Genomic DNA, 19,890 nt, shown 5'->3' on the forward strand with positions numbered 1-19,890 from the left:
TCACTGCTTAGCAACTGGTCCACTATTTGCCATTACCTCGGTCAAGCTTTCAGCTTATTTTTTCTTGCAGTAAACCAGAGTTTCCTGCGAGTATAATTTAAAGTCAAACAGAAAGAGCACACAAGAAAGTGAAAGTTAAAAAAAGCTGCAAACTGTCTATTTCCTCCCAAAGGCATTAAAGGTCATCAAAGGTAAGATATAATGTGAAAGGTACATAAACATGTTTCGAGACTGCCATAGCAGAACAATTTAGCTTTTCAAGTTTGCTAGTGTTTTTCCTTATCTTTATTGTTACATCTCAGCTATCTGACATAGAGATTGCACATAGCATGTAGTATATATAGCATATTGTCCTTATGCAACCAGGGCAGGTCAATGCAGTTCCTTCTGGTCGAAATCTGAATTTTAATGCTCATTTCTGAACAACAAGATATTTGGTCAACAAGATATTACCTAATAATGCCACACATGGTGCATGGTGTAACCAGTGGAGATTTTAAAGTCTATATTTATTGGCTAGTACAGTTTGACAAAGTTTATGCTAGTTGAAATAGACAACAAATAAATAATGAATAGTTTTACTTTACAGTCAAAAAAACTGGACAAAAAAAGGACCTTGATTGACATTAATGTAGGGCCATAGGCTATGCTGAGGGAAACTGGTTGGTTTTAATGTTGGAGTGACAGAGACTGCAGCTTCAGATAAGCCAACAGCATGAACAATAACACAACAAGTACAACTAACATGTACAACACTGGATGCTGATGAGAATTCACTTTCGTCTTACAAGTGGACTATGTTCGATAATGTTAGCTTGTCAGATAAATCATTATTGGGTTAAATATGGTCATTTCTTAATCTTTAATGCAAGAAACAGGTGTGTGTGTGGCTTTCCAGAAATCTGATGAAAATGGCAAAATCAGAAGTTTGTGTATGTATACATTTAATGAGGATTCTATGTACACTTTCACTCATGTGGTCCATGTAAACATTATAGAGCTTTTTGTGCACAATGTATTGCCTTTTTTCATAATCAACATTGACACAATTGATGAACTACAGAAGTTATTCTGCTATTAGAATAAAAAAACCTTTATTGCCAGTACTTCTGAGTTCTTTTAGCTGCAGTAGAAAAAAGTATTGTATTTGCACACATGGGTAGTGAATAACTGTACTCCAGTAGGTGCGGGTAACTAGGCTTAAGTTGGTTTTAAAACGGCTCACATGCTTTTTGATGAGCTGTAATCTCCTTCACTTGGGAGAGAGTGGGCAGCATGTGGCACATGAGCCGAAGTGATACAGTATGTGACTGACCGGAACTAATGTGCTAGAGGCCTGGATTCTTTCATCTCTCCCTCTATTCCTCTCCCTCTCTCCCTCTCCCTCTCTCCTGGAATATAGCTCATCATCTCCACTGGCGTGACTGGGTGAAATGAGCTCTGTTGCACAGCTCTAGCTTCTTCTGATGCTGTGTAATGCTATCTGGCTAATCCACACGCACACATGCGCACTGTCTCAGCACTGCCAGGAGCCTCCAACATCAGCCTGAGATCAGATTTGGGAGTGTGATTGTCTGAGCCAGGCTTCCATTGATAATCCCTTTCTGTCTCTCCCTGTTTCTCTGTATCTCTCACACACAACAGTATCACCTCCATCGCTATGCAGTGGTCACAGGATTATCTGTATGAATTACTATACGTGCGCTATCCTTCCTGCCTGATACAATAACAACAAACAGCCATTGCCATCCTGTCACTCACATAATACAGCCGCATGCTCATTAGTTGACTTTCATAAAGACTTCAGGCTAATGCAGGCTAACGCTGTGGCCTGGCTGATAAAAACTTTGTGACCAATGGCGATACCAATTTTAAGGAGCTAAAAATTTAGATAAGCAATAACATTAGTTAGATATTTCATTTAACATGGTCAAACATTAAACAAATTCCGATAGTTTTAGTTAAGTAATACTTTACTAACTGATATGATGGTCAGTGAACTCTTTTCACACCACATTTGATGCAGCAAAAGTAATCATAGTTGGTGTTTGTTCATTACAATGTAAAACAAGTCGCTAACTATAAATGCCTTTCCAGCAGGTTTTTTGCTGATAATGACCTCAATACCAGCCAATATTATCAGTCTACTGATAAATCAGTTGGTCCCTAAGACATACAGCTGAGAACAGGGGCCACCAGTCTCATCCACAAAAGGCTAGTGTGGCTGCAAGTTTTCATTCCAATCAAGCAGAAGCCAACCTGAGACCAAATGATTCAACAAGTTGCTTCTGCTTGACTGGACTGAAAACCTGCAGCCGCAGCTGGTCTTTGTGGATACGACTGCTGACCTCTGGCTTAGAAGACCATATGAGCACATCCTGCTAGCCCTGTCCTACCACTATATATAATATCTCTCCCCAAATATCTTCACACAACAAACAGTCACTTATGTAACACAGTAACACTCTCATTAGTTTACACTTTCATGGCGGCCCCTGGCTGGTACAGTTTTCCATTCGAATAATCTGTATGTACATACATCTTAGCAGAACATATGGGCACAGACTGTGAGCCACGTTGTGTTGATACAGTAAAAATACTGCGGTCTGCTAAACCCTGGGCTGCAGACAGAATGAACTGCTCCTCTCTTTGGCTGACACAGGAGGGATTAGCGCTCATGTTAGCGTTAGCGTGTCCGCGTGGCGCTGAGAAGCTGGACTCTGATTCAGCCCCCCCACTGACAGGATGAAAGAGGGAGCTTTAAGCAGTGAGAAGCTGCTAGTGTGCTTAGAGTCAGCGCTCAGCTCCCTCTCCATTTCCTTTTCTCTCACTCTATCCAAAAAACCTTCACTCTCACTCTTGAAAAGTTTATGCTACAGTGCCAGTGAAGCTGTCTTCAACAGATTCTTTTGGAGGGGGGTGTGGGGAGTGGTGGGGATGGGTACTGTCACTGTGATGGAAAATGAAATCACTATGGCCTACACACAATCGAAATCAAGAGCACTATAATAGAACACTCTCAGAGGGATAGAAATGGACTACATTCACTATATTCTACATAGGAAACTCAAGAGTACTGAAGAACATTTTACACAAAACAGAAATGGTCCCTTAACCACTATTCCATACATTCTCTACAGAATCGAAAGCACTACTTCTCTGAATTTAACATATTGCTGTTGTCGGAACAAAATCTCATATTTCCATTTTTGACATACTTTGAAAGAGACTTTTGCCCTTTATTTTAGGTCTAAATTTAAATGATAAATGGACCAAAAGAAATGGCCCAAAATGACTGGGAAAGACGTCTGGTTGCATTGACTTACATTAAAAGTAAAGTATGTTTTTTTCCTTCTCCTGTAAAGTGACCATTTTTGAGATAATGAAGTTCAACAGCAATATGTTAATATAAAACATAAAAATTGGTCCGTGCAAAAATTATGGCACATTTAATATTTTATGTTTTTCTTCTCCCCAATATGTCAAACTTAGCAAATAAGCAGGACAATTCTTCACTAAATAACAGAAAAATGGCTTACATTAAGTATGTTCTCTGTAGACGTTGTCATTTGACTGAGGGTGTTTAAACTTTTGCACACCAGTGTATAACACTAATTTAGGAAACTACATACATGACTGAACAAACAGTTTCCTACATTGTAAATGTTACATGAGTTTGCTCAGCACATTCTGTTGTATTGTCCTGTTCATTTGGGTATGGATATTCAGTTTTAATCCACCTGATCACTATGAAACAGTAATGCTACATTCAGTCCTTATGAGAAGATGGATGCAAATAAGTCGTACAACTCCCATGAGTGCTGTGTATATCAGCTCCACTTTAGAGGACTGGGAGAGGTAGTGCAGGGCTGGTGTTTGATAGGGAACGGCATTACAGCCCATGTTTTATTCATCACTCAGCCACAACCAAACAGACATCTTGAATTCCATTTTTAATGGTTATCGATTGATTTCACAATGTACCAGGGTTTTAATTCATTATACAGGGAGAGTAGAGATGCAACTGTAAATTATAAGTAAATAAGATGTGGCATTTGCAATTTACTACATTCCAGGTTATGTTTTCATACAGTGTCAGGATGTGGCGTCATATCTGTTGCTACCCATATGTAATACCTTTATGTAACTACCTGCGCAGTACTGTGAAAAACTCACCCTTCATTTGTTTCATTTCTAGTCAAAATGGTCATTGAAGTGAAAGTAAATTTTTTGGCAATAAGAACAATTCAGAAAACACGTGACGGAAAATTACACGGAAGCCTCAACAAAATCTAACTAAATATAATGGATATTTTTCAGTATTTAGTGTGTCCACCTTTGTTGCAGCTTCCATTCTTTTCAGGAGACCTGCTTTCTGTTTTTTACAGAAATCTGCAGGGATGTTTTTCCACACCTCCAAAGTTCAGTCTTAGAGGTTGGTTGCACTTTGAGCTTCTCATGATCCAAGTAAGCCCACATTCAGTGATGCTGAGGTCTGTTTTCTCAATATCTCTCTCAAAGATGAAAGCTTGACGTAATTATCTGATGGTGACAGTTTTGGTGGTCTACCAGGTCTTTGGTTGTTAGATGTCCCATTTTCTTTATATCTTTTAATCAGTTTTGGAAATTCCTTTTTTTCACTTATTTCCTTTGACTTTCCCTTTTCTTATGCAAGTGGATCATCTGAAAAACGTATAGCTTGTACTTAATGGTTGTTTTGACTGTAAATTAAATAAATGACCAGGAGTATCTGATTTTTACACAGTACTGTATGTTGGTCCTGACATTGTAGGTAATTCTCTGGTTTTTGTCCTGGAAATGCCCGACTACAAACGTACACACACACACACACACATAGACGCAAAAAGAAAGTGAGTGAGAGAGAAGGCGATAGTCTTGCAGGGCCACTCTGCAATATTTGATCTCAGAGATCTCCAAAGATTTGCTTAGAGTGAAAAAAAAGATACAGACTTATTGCTGTGTGAGGTACAGACTCAGGGGAAGTGTTGTGAAGACAGAGACAGAGAGAGGCAGGAAGAGAGAGAGATGGCCTGCAACTCAGAGACGGAGATTTAATAGAAGCCTGAATGCTGCTAAATTCCCAGTGTTTCGCATTCTGCTATGCTATTCCCTGAATGGAGCTCCAAAATAAATGCCTTCATCACACCATGAGTGTGCTGGAGAGGTGCTGAAATCAGTGAAGACAGAAGCTGTCACCTCAACCATACACACGCACACGCACACACACACACACACATACACACACGCATACACAAACACACACACATACACAAACGCACAGATGCACATACACAAACTAGTGCTGCATGGTATGAACAAAATACTAGCACACTGATTGTATTGCCACATATTTTGCCTGTGATCTCTCTAGCAGTAAATTTAAAATGCATCAGTAATTCAATACTGTGACAAGGATTAAAATCAACCAGATTAATTCACTGTTATTGATTTACATGAATACTTCAATTCATCAAATGGCACACAGAAACACTTACACAGAACTGTGATTAGATCAAGATACTCATAGCACGCAGTGAAAAAGCACAATTTTTAATTCTTTAAAAATATGTGATTACTGATCGTAATTCCCCACCCAGACCTCCACAAACATGCACAGTCCACTAGACCATATTACACTCTATACTATCTTTAGCTTATATGTTATTAGCATTAACTGACTTAATGAAAATCCTTAATTAAAATGATTTATATTGTAATACTCTAATCTTTTGGTACTAAACAATATCACCTCCTCTTTCAAGTTATCTCTTTAAACACACATTCAGTAGCTCCTGTTTCTTCTCTTTAAATGACACACAGGAAACTGGTGTGCTAATAGCTATCACTTGTGGCTAAACAGACTGCTAAACAGGCACAAATGAGCTAGTGACTTCCAACCTGAACCTCAGGTAGTATGTGCACTCTGGGAAAACTGCAAGAGCCAATAGGGAATTTGCTCTTTTATACCTTAATAGTACATCTTTCAACAGTAAAAGCAAATAAAGTATTACACATATTTTATAATTTAGTATTGTTTAGCAAGCTGATTAAAATCAAATTAGCCCTCTCTAGTTCTCTATCTGTTCTCCTTCTCAAAATGGTGGTCATACCCTTTGAAGCAGCATTATTTTAGCCATCTAGCCAATTAAGTTGACCTGGCAACTTACTGCTCTTTGTTTTACTGCTTTATGCTTTTTTTGTACTGTTTTCACAGCTCTTCATAGAGCCTGTACAGGAACAGTGCACCGATCACATGTACACTTTTCATTGGAAATGAATAGTGGAATGTTAGGAAAAGTCAAATCTAATGGTCACAAATGATGTCAACAAAGGCACTACCCTGAATAGACATAAACATTTACATACATGCAAGCACATATAGATACACACACATTAGCAACCACCTGGGATACCAGAGCAGTGGCTTGGCAAACTATGCAATTGCAAAGCAGCACCTTAGCAACCACCTGGGATACCATAGCAGTTGTCTTTAACTACTTTAACTGTTGAAAAAATTATTAGCTGGTTTTGTCAGGTTTTGTCAATTTCATTCAGTATCAGTAGCCAGGTGTCTAGCACCAACTAGATTAGCAAGGTAACTGAATTTGGAATTTTCAGTTCTCTTTCCCAACATGGCAACTATATACTTTAAAGCATTGTCAATGGGTTACTTGTCAACAATCGCCAATATCTGGTTACATCACCCTATTGTCCAGGCCTACACAGTAAAGCATATTGCATATTGCAGCCTTGTGCTATATCAGTATTGTAAAGACCAGTATGATCAAACGATACATTGTGCAGCCCAAACAAAACACAAATACATACAAAGTGAACACAGACAGAAACAGAGCTATTACAGGAAATGACAGTCTCAGCCAATCGAAAGTGAACCTAGCCCAAAGAGCAATATCCTTTTGTTTACTTCAGCAGAGAGCAGACAAACCAAACCCTTCAACCACTGTCTGCACTGCTCATCATGTCCCTTTGGTTATTGTACTATTTAATTTTTTATCAGCTTTAATGACAGCCGTCTTGTAGTTTTTATTGTCCTCTCTAGACCTGTCTATCTCTCTCTCTCGCCCTCTCTCTCTCTCTCCCTCTTGTTCTCTTGTCTTTCTGTCTCTCGATGCAAACTTGTTTTGCATATCTGAGATGTGCTCACGTTATTGAATCCATCCATCACTGTTTCAGATGCGTGTGTTCATGATGAAAACCTCCATGGCCGACACCCCATGTGTTCGGCATCGGGGACCATAACTGCTCACTGTATGCAAGTTTAGATTGACAGCGTGAAGCTGTGTAGCACACATATTTACACATCATGTCCCGCATTGAATCTGATTTCAGGCATCTGCTCATAAATCCTGAAATAAAACCAGTCTCGAGTGCATGATGGATGAAATGCTCCTTTGACTCACGGCGCTGCAACAAAATACATCTAGCAGCTACACCAGCGAAGGAAGAACATTTTGAGCGGTAAAAAATTGTGTGGAATTCACAAGAGCCATCGAAGACTGCTATTAAAGCCTGCCACACTGAACCTTTAACAAAAGAACCTTCTGGGGAAAAAGGCTACAAAAGAACCTTCAGTTCTGTTTGGCTTAAAATGTTTAATACTCTTCCTACAATAGGGTCACTTACAATAGGGTTCTGTATAGTACACTCTTAGCAAAAATGTTCTATATAACATCAAACATGGTTCTTGTTACAAAAATTGAACGCTTTTTAAAGCTATATACATCTATATTTTTTTTTTAAAAAAAAAGGTTCTTCAAAGAACTATAATGACAGGCCTTCCATTGTAAAGAACATTTTAACCATCCAAAGAAACATATATATATTCAAATGAATCTTTAGGTGTTCGCAATTAGATATAACACCATCTTTCCCCCATCTATCTTTGATAAAGAACCCCTGAAGAACCATTTTGACACGGTACAGGTGAATTAGTGTATTTTTTAAAATAATATGTATCACAGTGAATCTTTGCCAGTTGATTACTGACAATCTTACACTTACAGTATTTATTTTTTATGGACAGTATAGTGACAAAAATACATTTAGATATGCAAACAATACATCCACTTATGATGATGTTACAATTAAAATGTTTATTTCATTGTGAAAATATATTCCAGAGAAATAATTATTGAAGTCTTATTGTTATTGTTTAATCAAGAAAACACTGCACTATGCATAGAACATTTCTTCCATTCATTTTAGTACAAAATCTAGCATAAATCCAGCAACAAGCAATATTTTAATGAATCCTTCTTTAATATCTTTCAGAATGTAGGAATAAATATGTGCAATTTTATGAATGCAGGTACTCTAGAAGCTCAGATTTTTTTTTCTAAATGTAGACAAAAGCTGGTTTTGAGAAAAAGAGTTTTAAGAATGGGCCACAGATCTGCACTTCTTAAAATATGCAAATGCACTACACATTACTGTGAGATACCAGAGACTATGTACAATTGGCGTGACTGTTTTCTTAAGTGTAAAGGAAACAACTATTATATTTAGATTCCACAGGAAACAAGCTTTTCAGTGATATGTGATATGACATGTGCCAAGTGTGGCAGAGCTCAGCCTTCATTAAAAGCTGCTAACTTTCAGAAAATACAGTTAGACATGAGTGGGCACAAACTGACAAAACATGCGCATACAAATATATTTCTGTTGAGTTTTGACATTTTTTGATTACACTTTAGGAAAAGACATGCTATGGATGCAATTAAAAAATCTTAAAATTGTTGGTGGGACCAAAATGGCCATTTCTGCTTTTAGTGTCCTGCCTTAGGCATGCCCCAAAAGAAGGTCCTATGACTTGTAACAATAGCAGAACCCATTTTGGTGCTAAATAGAACCATTTTTAACAATGTTCCACCAGGTTCTCCAGGAGTTTATACATGATAATAATAATAGTAATAATAATAGTAATAATAATAATAATAATAATAATAATAATAATAGTTGGTACAATTAAGAATGCCTGTATAGACAACTGTACACCCTTAGAAAATGGGTTCTTCAAGAGTTTTTAGTGAAGGTAATATTTAGATATTGAACCATGACAACTCAAAGAACCATTTGAATGTGTACCTTTTAAAAATGATTCTATAGAGCATTAAAAACTATTCTATTATTGTTACAAAAAAGAAAAAAACTACATTTGGTACTCTTTAGAACCCTGTTTCCAAGATTATACCATAATAACATAATGATAAAGACCCACAGAACAAGAACCATTTTCTGAAGTGCAAAAACTATTTAAGCACTCAAGGTTGAGTTTGTATAATTCTAAGCATATATACTTATATATATATATATATATATATATATATATATATATATATATATGTATATATATCAAATTACATATATGAAAAAAAGGAAAGTGTAAAGATTTGCTTTAAGTCAGGTTGAGAGAAGTTTGCCTAAGAGCATAGCAACACCAGAGAAGATCATGTCAAACCACATCTTTGCATTAATTAGATACATTCATAATTATGTGCATATGTGCATGGGCGATATTCCTTGGAAGTTAGAATGAGAAAATGTATTCGGCATCCAATTAAAAGGAGAAAATAGCAAGGCAAAGCAGAGGCGAAAAACGTTTAGCAGATATTTTCTGTCATGACCGACATCTGCTTCTGCATCACATTCACTCTACAAACATACTCTAACCCCAACAAAAACTTATTTACCGTCTCAGAATAATCCCTGTTAATTAGACAGTTTCTAATTCTGCTTTGCTCTGAGTAAACAATCCGATTGTTATTGGGCAAATTTTTATCAGCAATCTAAGTCAATACAGGGAGAAAATCAGACCATCAGTTTGCAGCAGGATTTTAACTAAATAAGCTGATTTCCACAGCGCTCTCATCTACAGCATCAGCAATCCCTGGATGAAATGTAGCTGTTTAAAACCTTATATTTACGATGTCACTCTACTTTTTCAGCCAAGCTGCAGCCTGACGGCAAATGTTATTTGATCAAATGTTAATTACAGTTAAATGCGTAGATGTTTGTCTTTTATGTCTAATCAGATGTCAGCTAAGAGGATCTAGCCAGGGTTCTAAAAAGTACCTTCAAGTTTGTATCAGACTTTTTAAAAATCCATCCACTTCGTGTTCCAGTCTCTCTTTTCTTTCATGCTTATGTTGGTGAACAGGAGAGGATAATAATGGGTGTTCTTGGAAAGTGTCACAAACCAATCATTAAAATCTAAGCGGGTTCCATAATAATTAGGCATGAGTGATGTAATCAGATATTGGCAAGACAATAATTGTCATGTTGGTAAAGAGAACTAGATAGAACTCATTTCAAGTTTACATGGTTACTATAAAATAATATTAAATAATATATACTTGCAATGTTGTAATCCCTTTTACTTTAATGAACATTAATAATATAGGAGAGTAAATTTTCCCCAAAGGCTGTAGGGGGGAATTCTAAGCAGCTTAAATCTCTTGATGGTTTGGATGACTTGTAAAAATATGAAAAAATATAATACATCAAGGTTTCCCACAGGAATCTATAGCTGAGCTCCAGAGCCCTTTCATTATAGTGATTAAAAACAAATCTTTTTTTTTAAATGTAAAGGACATGGACATGGCTTTGAAAGTCACTCACTCACTCGTGTATGTTTAGTAGGCTGAAGTTTCTCCATAAGGGGGAGCTATTAGCAAGCTTTTGTGTGCAACATTTGATGAAAAGAGACAGTCATGAACCAAAGGAGAAAGAACTCATGAATGTACACGTTTACAGTCACAGAATGTGTCAGAATATTCAACATTATATTATGTAATAAGGGATTTTTGTTAATGTTTTTGTTATGTAAGTAAATGCTAATAAGCTAAAGATTGCATAGAAAGTATGTCGAAGCTGCAGTGAACTGTGTGTGGGTATGTTTGTGTAGGGGGTCTGGTAGGAGGGCCAATGTATCTAATAATCCAGATTTTTTAACAAAAAAATATTTTGCTAATTATTTTTGGATATCACCCAGGAATAGCAATAATGCAATAAGCCATGAGAGACCATGTGCTATAGTGATTTTACCATAGTCAACTGTGTTAGACATGAAGCAAAGTGACAAAATACTTTGTGATGAAATGCACCTAATTTCAGAATGTACTGCTTATTGTTTATTACCAATATGCTATGTTTGTTTAGAAACACGTAAGTAAAATATTATTCCTTGAACTGCACAATGATTGTTAATAATTTGCAGACTCAAAACAGAAATAACCTATCAATGCACTAACCAGAAATGTGTTCTTTTATAAACTGATTCTTGTTGCACATGCTTTACAGAACGCTGGGGAAAATCCCATTCATTATAATGTAAAATTGCAGCAGCATTTTTTTTTCAATTAATTTTAAACGGTATTTTTCTTCGATGTGTGTGAAAGATCACAGTGTTAGGAAACACTGGATGTAGCTTGTCTTGTCATGTAGTCCAACTCCAATTTATTTTTATCCTGCCTAGTGTTGATTAGCTACAACAACATAATCCAGCTCAGTTGCGTTGCATTTTAAAGCTACGCTATGTAAGATCTGGGGATCTGGAGACCTCTCTGGTGGAAATGTGAAATTGTAGCAACATGCAGAAGAACGTTTTATAACATTGGTTGTACTTCAGATCCCTTCCCTGAGCGGATGAATCTGATGATTGCAAATGCATTGAAAGAATATTCAAAGAGAACTCAGTTAAAACTAGTGAAGGGCGTGTCTTGCGAAGATGAAGGAGAATGATCTACTACTGTTATCATATCTTCATCAGCATAATGTTGATTTTGCATTTCGGACCTAAACATCGAGCCAGACCTTTTTCTTTTGAGATGAATAATCAGCTTGGTTTGCCTTCATCTCCTAGCCCACTTCAACACACGGCCCTCCTCCCTGCCGCTTCTGTCTGCAAGAGACACCATAATCACCCAGCACGGAGAACACAGTCTCATCGCTAATTAGAACAGCTGTATTTTTAGAAGTGCTGCACAGCGCTCAAACAAAGGCAATCAATGTCTCCTGCTTGGAATGCACAGCAGACAGAGCTGGACCTGAGCTCTTGCAGACTTCTCGACATGCTGCCATGTTCCAGTTAGTGCTCTGCCTCTCACTTGCCACATTACTGGAAACACAACTGGGTGAAAGATGCACTGCATATGCTATATTATAACAGTCATAACATAACCTTGTGTTTCTGCAATGGTGACTTTGTAATAGAGGTAAGAAATAGTGTCCTTAACTTTAACATACATTTCGGAACATTTCTATTGGTCCATTTGTCATGAAATGCTCACATAATGTAACAGGTGAAAGAGCTGAATCTGGAGAGACTGTTCTCAGGTGTAACTGTATGTGCATGATGGTACAACTATACCTACAAAGTGCATCTACATAGTGCATGTAAGATGTCAATTGTTTGGGCCCATATTTTACATGTGTCTTGTATTTTTTTTTATTTTTTGTGTGGTTTCATGTACCAAAAATGATCTTAATTCATTTTTACAAGACCATTTTCCATCCTGTCTTTATCCCATAGAATTAAATAGACTGTTTTGTTAATGTGCCTTTAAGACTGATATATGTAAATGAGCTCTGTTCTGATTGGCTGCCCTGTATTGAGCATTTCATTCAAACAGCAGTCAGTGATAAAATAGTCCTTATAACTTTAATATGAATAGGTCGGGCTAAACCACTGTAGGCTGTATGGGTGATATGTCTAAGGGTGTTTTTTTTTTACATTTTTTTTTACATATTTGCAAAATTTTGCTTATTTGTTCACATATTACATTATTATATTATTTCAAAAAAGGAGGGAAATTTGTTTTTTTGTTTTTTTTTTATGAAATGGGCCTTTTAAAGAATCTGCGTCTTTAATGTAAGGCAAAATCACAGTTTCAGGAGGCCAAATCACTATCAAGAAGTTAGTTTTTACCACTTAACTGCCACAGATCTGTAATAAGGTCACATAAAACAAATAATAGAAAGATATTCTTTCTACTTTATAGTACTGCAATGACTCTTAAAACTAAATGGTTCCTAAATGGTTGGTATAGTGCAGTAGGTAATACTGTCACCCTCCATGTGGCAGGCAAGGGTTAAATTTCCCACTCTGAGCAAACACACCACAATATACCAAGACTCCTAATGCTACATTCACCTACCTCTGTAGCACAATTCCATCCATTTACATTAATGCCAAATGCATAAATGTAAATGGTTCTTGACTTAAATGTACAGTTATAGGGAAAAATAGCTTTATACATTATGTGGAAACAACTCTTTACACTCTCATCTCATTTACAAATTCATATCTTTAAAGAACCGTCCACTAAAAGGTTATTTATAAAGGTAGCAGTACCTGACCTTACAGCAAATTAAGAAGTAAATACAAACAAATTAAATAGTAACTGATGTGTGAATGAAATCTGAGCTCAGAGATGCCAGTCTTCCTTAGGAAATGGAATTTACTGACATTTGACTCTATTAGCATCATATGTCAATATGAGAATTACTGTAAATGTAACAAAATCTCAGTTTTTAAATGCACTATTTCATGCCACTTCATTCATTATTAAATGGATCTACCTTTGATCTCCTTCTCATTCCTGAACCACCGGATGTCGGCTGCAGGCTTGCTGCCTGAGGTCACACACGTCAGGGTGATCTGGTCGCCTTCCATGGCTGGCTTAGAGAAACCGTTAATCTCTGGTTTCTCTGGTACGCCTACAGATGGAGAGAGAGAGAGAGAGAGAGAGAGAGAGAGACAGACAGACAGACAGACAGACAGACAGAGAGAGAGACAGGGAGAGAGACACAGAGAGAGAGAGAAACTAGTAAAACTAGGATGAAAATTCATATTTTGAATATATTGCTAGATGCTGTGATTATGGTATGTCACATGAAAAATGTGTTCAGTTGGCACCCTGCACATAACATTTTATTGATTTTCTAAGTGAAAATAAAACATATGCTCTACAGAGAACACACTTCTGTGTATTTTAATGAACCGTTACTATTTATTTGCTAAATTTAACCTATTTGGAAAAAATAAATAAAATAAAGTAAAACATAACCTGTGCAAAAGTTATGAAAGACTTACATTTTATTTTTTTTCCAATATGTTAAACTCCGAAACTAAATAGAAATTGTACACTAAAATTTGCAAAAGAAAATGTTCCATTGTTCAGTGTAGATGACTTTATTTTCACTTAGAAAATCAATAAAAATGTTATTTGACTGGGGTGGCCAAATTTTTACAGACTAACTTAGATGACATTAAAAATTCAGAATGTTTCGCCTTTTCTTCTGAAAAGTTGCCATTTTCAAGATAAATGTTTTTATTTGTGCTTTGCTTTATCCAAACACCCTCAGAGACTGAACTGGACAGTCTGTGATTGGTTAGGATTCCCACAACACAGTGAAGCATCTGTGATTTGTTAGAGGCTTCATTTGCATATTACAGTTGCAAAGGCCACAATCAACAATATATTATGCAGCTCTACACTGTTATGCTTAAAGGGTCCTAAAAGGTTCTTAGCTTGGATGCATAGTTCTGGAAAAAACTTCTTCACACTCATACGTCTCAAACTGTTTTTAAAGCACCACCCATTGAAAGATTCTTTAGGGAACCAAAAATGGTTCTTCCACTTTTGTTGTTAGAAGTGTATTAGTAATTGTGGATGCAAAGTTGAGTAATGGACGAATTAAAATCAATAAAGGACAACGAAACTTCACTTCACTACAAATATCCACTATATTCAGTGTGAACATTAAAAAGCTCATGGAAAGCTATGCCATTCTGGAAAAGCCTCCAATCCAGGTGCATAAAGAGTGCCATTTCTGAATCTCAGAGAAGGCTGTGTCCTCCAGTGCTGCTGTTGAACGTGAACACATTTGAAATATTTTATCAGTATTCTACAATCATCTGCTTAAATCCCCCAGTTTTGCCTGAGGTGTTGTCCTCTGCTGAGGTTAATTTGAATGTGGACCTTTTATTCATAGTGGCTATTTGATCATATTGTAATAGCATTTCAGAGCAAAGCGTAATCTTTGATAAAATGGAGGTTGTGACATAGAAAAATTTCATTAAACTTATCGTTCTTTTTCTTCAACTAAAGATTTATATGTGTAAGTAAAAAAGCTGTTCTTTATTATATGGTTTACTGAGAGCTTTTTTTAATATAACACTACATCAACAACTTTTCCAAATACACAAAACACAGATAAGCATTAGGACGGACTTCAAATCTTGATACCATTGTCCCTCATTTTTTTCTTATTTCTATGCATTTAGTGGCACTTTTGTGAGCAAATATCATGACATATCTAAAAAATATAAGAGCTCTGGAGTTTTATTTGCAAGATTCAGGGCTCCTCTGTGCAACATAGGAAAATCAATAGGAAACATTACTCAGAAAAATTAGATATTGGGTTCTTTTTGATTGAAGAAGAGTTCAGATATTGGGCATTCTGCTGAGCATATTGTTCCCAAGGGCAAACATGTGATCGCATTCCTAAAAAATAAATCAAAAACCAGAGGAAGTCTATGCAACATGCATTTAAAATCAGTCTAGCAAATATATCGGAAGCTCAATAACTGTGTTCCAGTTTAGTTGGCTTGTTTTGTTGGTAAGATGGTGGATTTATAGGCTGGAGTGACTTTTCACCAAGCAGAGCTGGATCTTCTGGTGTTGCCCTCAAAACCTATATTGCAATAATGAATAAGAAAACGTTGTATTTTGCATCCATGTTAACAGTGAAGGTGACTAAGAGAGGTTCTTACATTTGTAAGACACTTACATTTTGTGGATTTACTTTAAATTTTAAACTTCAAAAAAGTTCTTCACATTTGCATCTCATTGACAAAAACGGTTCCTTAAAGAACCACCTAGTGAAAGATGGTTCTGGTACAGCATTGCTCCAAATCTGTATTTTGTAGAGTGTACTTGTAAATATGGACAACCCTCTAACTATAGAAACATAGTCCTGGTCTCAGATCTTTGGACTTTTTGGGTCTCAAAACCTCCAAATGTACATATGTGTGCAGGCACAGCACACAATGCGCCCTGATGTGGCTGCAATATGCAATCGTAATGCATCTGAAAGTCACTTAGTAGAACTTACATAACATGGAGCCATAGGAGTTACTAAGCAAACAATGGAGGAGGTCTGAGAGTTGAAATAGAGTTATTTTATTGCAAATATTCCTTAGGCATGTGTTCAAGGCCTGTGCTTCCATGTAGCCAAGACATCTGCTGCCATTGTTTAAAGTCTCTCAACAATGTGATTTTGAAACACTACTGCTAATTTATGCCTGCTTTCAAGAGGCAGAGAAAGTTCCATGCAGAACTGGAAGCCTCTTGTTGGCCAAATTTTGGTCAATTAAACACAATCAGCAACAATTCTAGTAGCCCTCCACCCATTTTTTGCACGACCCTTCTATGTTTCGCATAATGCTTCTTGAAATGCCTATGTATGAGGGAGAGAAAAACAATTCTTCCTCTGCCAAAGTTTGAACATCACCAGTCAAATTAGATGTTTTGCTGGTTTGTTGATGTGAAAATAAGGTAAAACTTAAAATGTAACCTGTGCAAAAGTTATGGCACATTTTATATTTCATGTTTTATTTTCTTTCCCACATGTTAAACTCAGATAAACAGAAAACGTGCTCTAGATATAGTAGGAAAATCACATTTTTATGTTTATTTTTCCCCTCTGATATGTTAATTTCAGCAAGTAAACAGTAACTGTGCATTAAGATATACAGAAGTGTGTTCTCTGTAGAGGGTGTGCTAACTTATTTTCACTTAGAAATATCAACAAAAATGTGATTCGACCAAAAGTGTTCAAACTTTTGCATGCGGCTAAACATAAACAGTGTGCAAACTGCACTGCATATTTAGACATGTATGTCAGTTTTGGACGTTGTTCAAGCAGAATGCATCCTATTTGTGTCTGAAATCTGCACAGAAGGCTTTGCACATCTGGCCCTCGGGTATTTCATTAATGTAATATCACCACTTGTAGTGAACTTTCAGCAATCAGTAGAACACTTGTAGAGGTCAGAACTGCAAGCTTGTGATATGTTTGATTAACTGCACTGCTCTAATGATCATTGGTAATTACTGTGGGAAAAAAGGGATTTGTCTTGTTTTGTAGTGCCTGTCTTGCCTTGAAAGTTGTTTTGATTTTAGAATCCACTATATGCATAAAAAATTAGGAGATAATTATAAATGTATAATTTACACATTTTTTCCTTTCCATCATTAAACATGCTGAGTAAATTAATTGTACCCATATTCACAATGAGTAATCTTTAATGTTGTGTGAGCTGCACACACACACACACACATGCGTGCACACACACATGCACACACACACACAGTAATGATTTTAATGGCATACGCCAAGTAATTAAAATTAGACTAAGTAATTCCGCACCTAATTAGCTTGGAAATGTGGAATTAAGCAATATTTGTGGGCTGCCTGTGTTGACATAGTTATGTCGCAAAAAGAACTCAGCGGAATGGAGTTAGTTTGACTTTTGATTGACAAAAGTAAAGAAAAAGGCTGATGGAAAGACTAATTAAACTGTCTTGTAGGTGGTTTTCAGTGATAGCCTGCGACCGGGCGAATCTGCTTCATTAAACTCGGATCCCCAGCAACATTAGATTTGTAACGCCCCCACCACTTTATGAGGTAAAAATCTAATTATCTATCAACTCACCAAAAAAAGAAAAAGCCTAATTTTGCTGTATTCCACGCTGGTGATATTGGTTTCCTGTCAAGCCTTTCACAGATTCCTGAACTCATTAAAATGGACAAAAATTCTGTAACAATAAAGTAATATCGCTGTGGCCTTAGGTGTGAAAACTGAGAATTCTTAGCTGCATATAAAAATGGTTTCAAATAAAAGGTTTTCACATGTCGCTGCTTGGTTTTCTCAGCCTAAGGATTGGCAAACATATCGTCATTGCCATATATATTTTTTTTTGGAAATGCCAGCTGACCTTTACATTGTGTGACCAATAGAAATGGTCCAAAATACATGGAATAAAATCTTGTTAAATTAACAAGCATAGAGGTGAAGAATGTTTTTTCCTTCTCTCGTAAAGTTTCCATACATAGATGTGTGCTTTTGTTTTGACTGTGACAATATTTAGCTACACTCTTACAAATAAAGGTGCCAAAAAAAGGTTCTTTGTGTGATGCCAACTTTTAATGAATAGATCTCTGGAGAACCATTTTTGTAAATGAGATGTGAGTGTAAAGATACTTTTAAATATATTAACAACCTCCATACAGTGTAAAGGTTCTAGGAACAACCCTTATATTGGTATAGAAACTTTACATTATAGGAAGGTTCTTCACCACAGGGGCCCTGAGTGGCCTTGGCCTTCCCAGATTTTTGACCATCAATAATGTAAGTTCCACCTTAAATAAATGAAGCTCCACCTTAAATTCTGCTATTATCGTGGCAACACTTGCATGGCTGCACGCTGCCACAAAAACACATGGAAACACTTTTAGCACCAACACCTAAACACAGCATTAGCTTTAACCATTGTTTTTCCTGATGGTGAGAACTCAGCTGAGCTGTGCTAGTTATAATAGACTACTTATAAAGTTAGTGAGTAGTAGTAGTTGATGGTAATCAATGTTCTCTACTGTGAATAAGCAACAAAAACATCACTACCATCAACCGTTCACTCCAAACATCTATACTTAGTGCTGTAAAAAGCAGGACTTTGGTCAATTAGCCAGTACCCACCATGATATGATGTCAGTTACAATATCTATGCTAGCCTGTAAAATGTGATACGTGTAGTCATGTTTTCTTACGATTTAGCTATAATGAAGTTGGCTAGTTGGTAAATCTCTTTTTCAAACATGTCTCTTTAGGGCAGTGGCTCTCAAACCAATCCTCAGAGCCTCCCAACAATCCAGATTTTGGCTTTGCCTCTAAGTGAGATTGTCTAATTGGGATTAAGCAAAAATGTGGACCATCTGGAGGACCAGTTTGAGATCCTCTCAAAGAACTCTATGTGGCACCGGAACGTAGGGCTAATTCAGAGATCAATGGACGGTGTTACACAGTTGCTAATATGGACAAAATATAGAGCATGTTCTTCTAAAATAGTAAGGTACATGTACATGTGCTCTATATGCATAATGGTTAGAATTGTGCAGAGTGTAATTCTTACTCAGTACAGTCAGGTAGGCCTTGGCTGTTTTCACAGGCATGGTGAAGAGGGAACAGGTATACGGGCCTTCATCTGAAAGTGTGACATCACGAATACTGATGGTCAGCTCCTGCCACGAGGCCCGGACCAGGTCAATCCGGTTATCTCTCAGTGCTGTGGAGGAGAGACAAGCAGACTGAATAAATAAAATGAACAAGTGTACGCATACACAGCACATTTGATGCTCCAAGCAGAAACTGGTTATTTGTGTACTGAAATCATGAGAATTGATTATTTAATAGTACACATATATAGGCATTTCATACAGGCAGTGTTGCACTCATGTATGCTTTTATTTATTTACTTACATACTAATTTTTTTTACACTCTTCCACCCTCCCACTTTCTTCTTTCTCACTTTTCCTATGACCTCATTTCTAAAACATACTTGAATTAAATTTTAACTATGGGTCATACATTACAGTCATACAAATTCCTTACAGAATCTGACACTGTACACAAACTATCTGGTGTTACATTACAGTTAGGGATAGATTTAGAATCAGGTTGAAATTTGAGTGAAAGTTAAGGTTAGGGTAAGGCTAATGATTAGATTTACTGTAATCTAGAATTACATTCAGCTCAAAGCTCAGTTGCATTTAGTTGAATGCTA

At 36.6% G+C, this 19,890-nt stretch overlaps 1 protein-coding gene across 2 annotated transcripts in view; it reads right to left on the reverse strand.

Annotated features, from left to right (window-relative positions):
* Window positions 1–19,890, reverse strand: part of cadm2a (cell adhesion molecule 2a) — a 475,827-nt gene that overhangs the window by 32,296 nt on the left and 423,641 nt on the right. For both annotated transcript variants that reach the window (XM_036594503.1, XM_036594502.1), the window contains exons 4-5: window positions 19,239–19,391; window positions 13,621–13,758 (exon numbers count right to left, since the gene is read on the reverse strand). In XM_036594503.1, coding sequence (XP_036450396.1) covers window positions 13,621–13,758; window positions 19,239–19,391 — 291 coding nt within the window. The remainder of the gene's footprint in view (window positions 1–13,620; window positions 13,759–19,238; window positions 19,392–19,890) is intronic.

The sequence above is a fragment of the Colossoma macropomum genome, unplaced genomic scaffold (genome assembly GCF_904425465.1).
Source record: "Colossoma macropomum unplaced genomic scaffold, Colossoma_macropomum, whole genome shotgun sequence".
In the NCBI taxonomy this organism is placed as follows: Eukaryota; Metazoa; Chordata; class Actinopteri; order Characiformes; family Serrasalmidae; genus Colossoma; species Colossoma macropomum.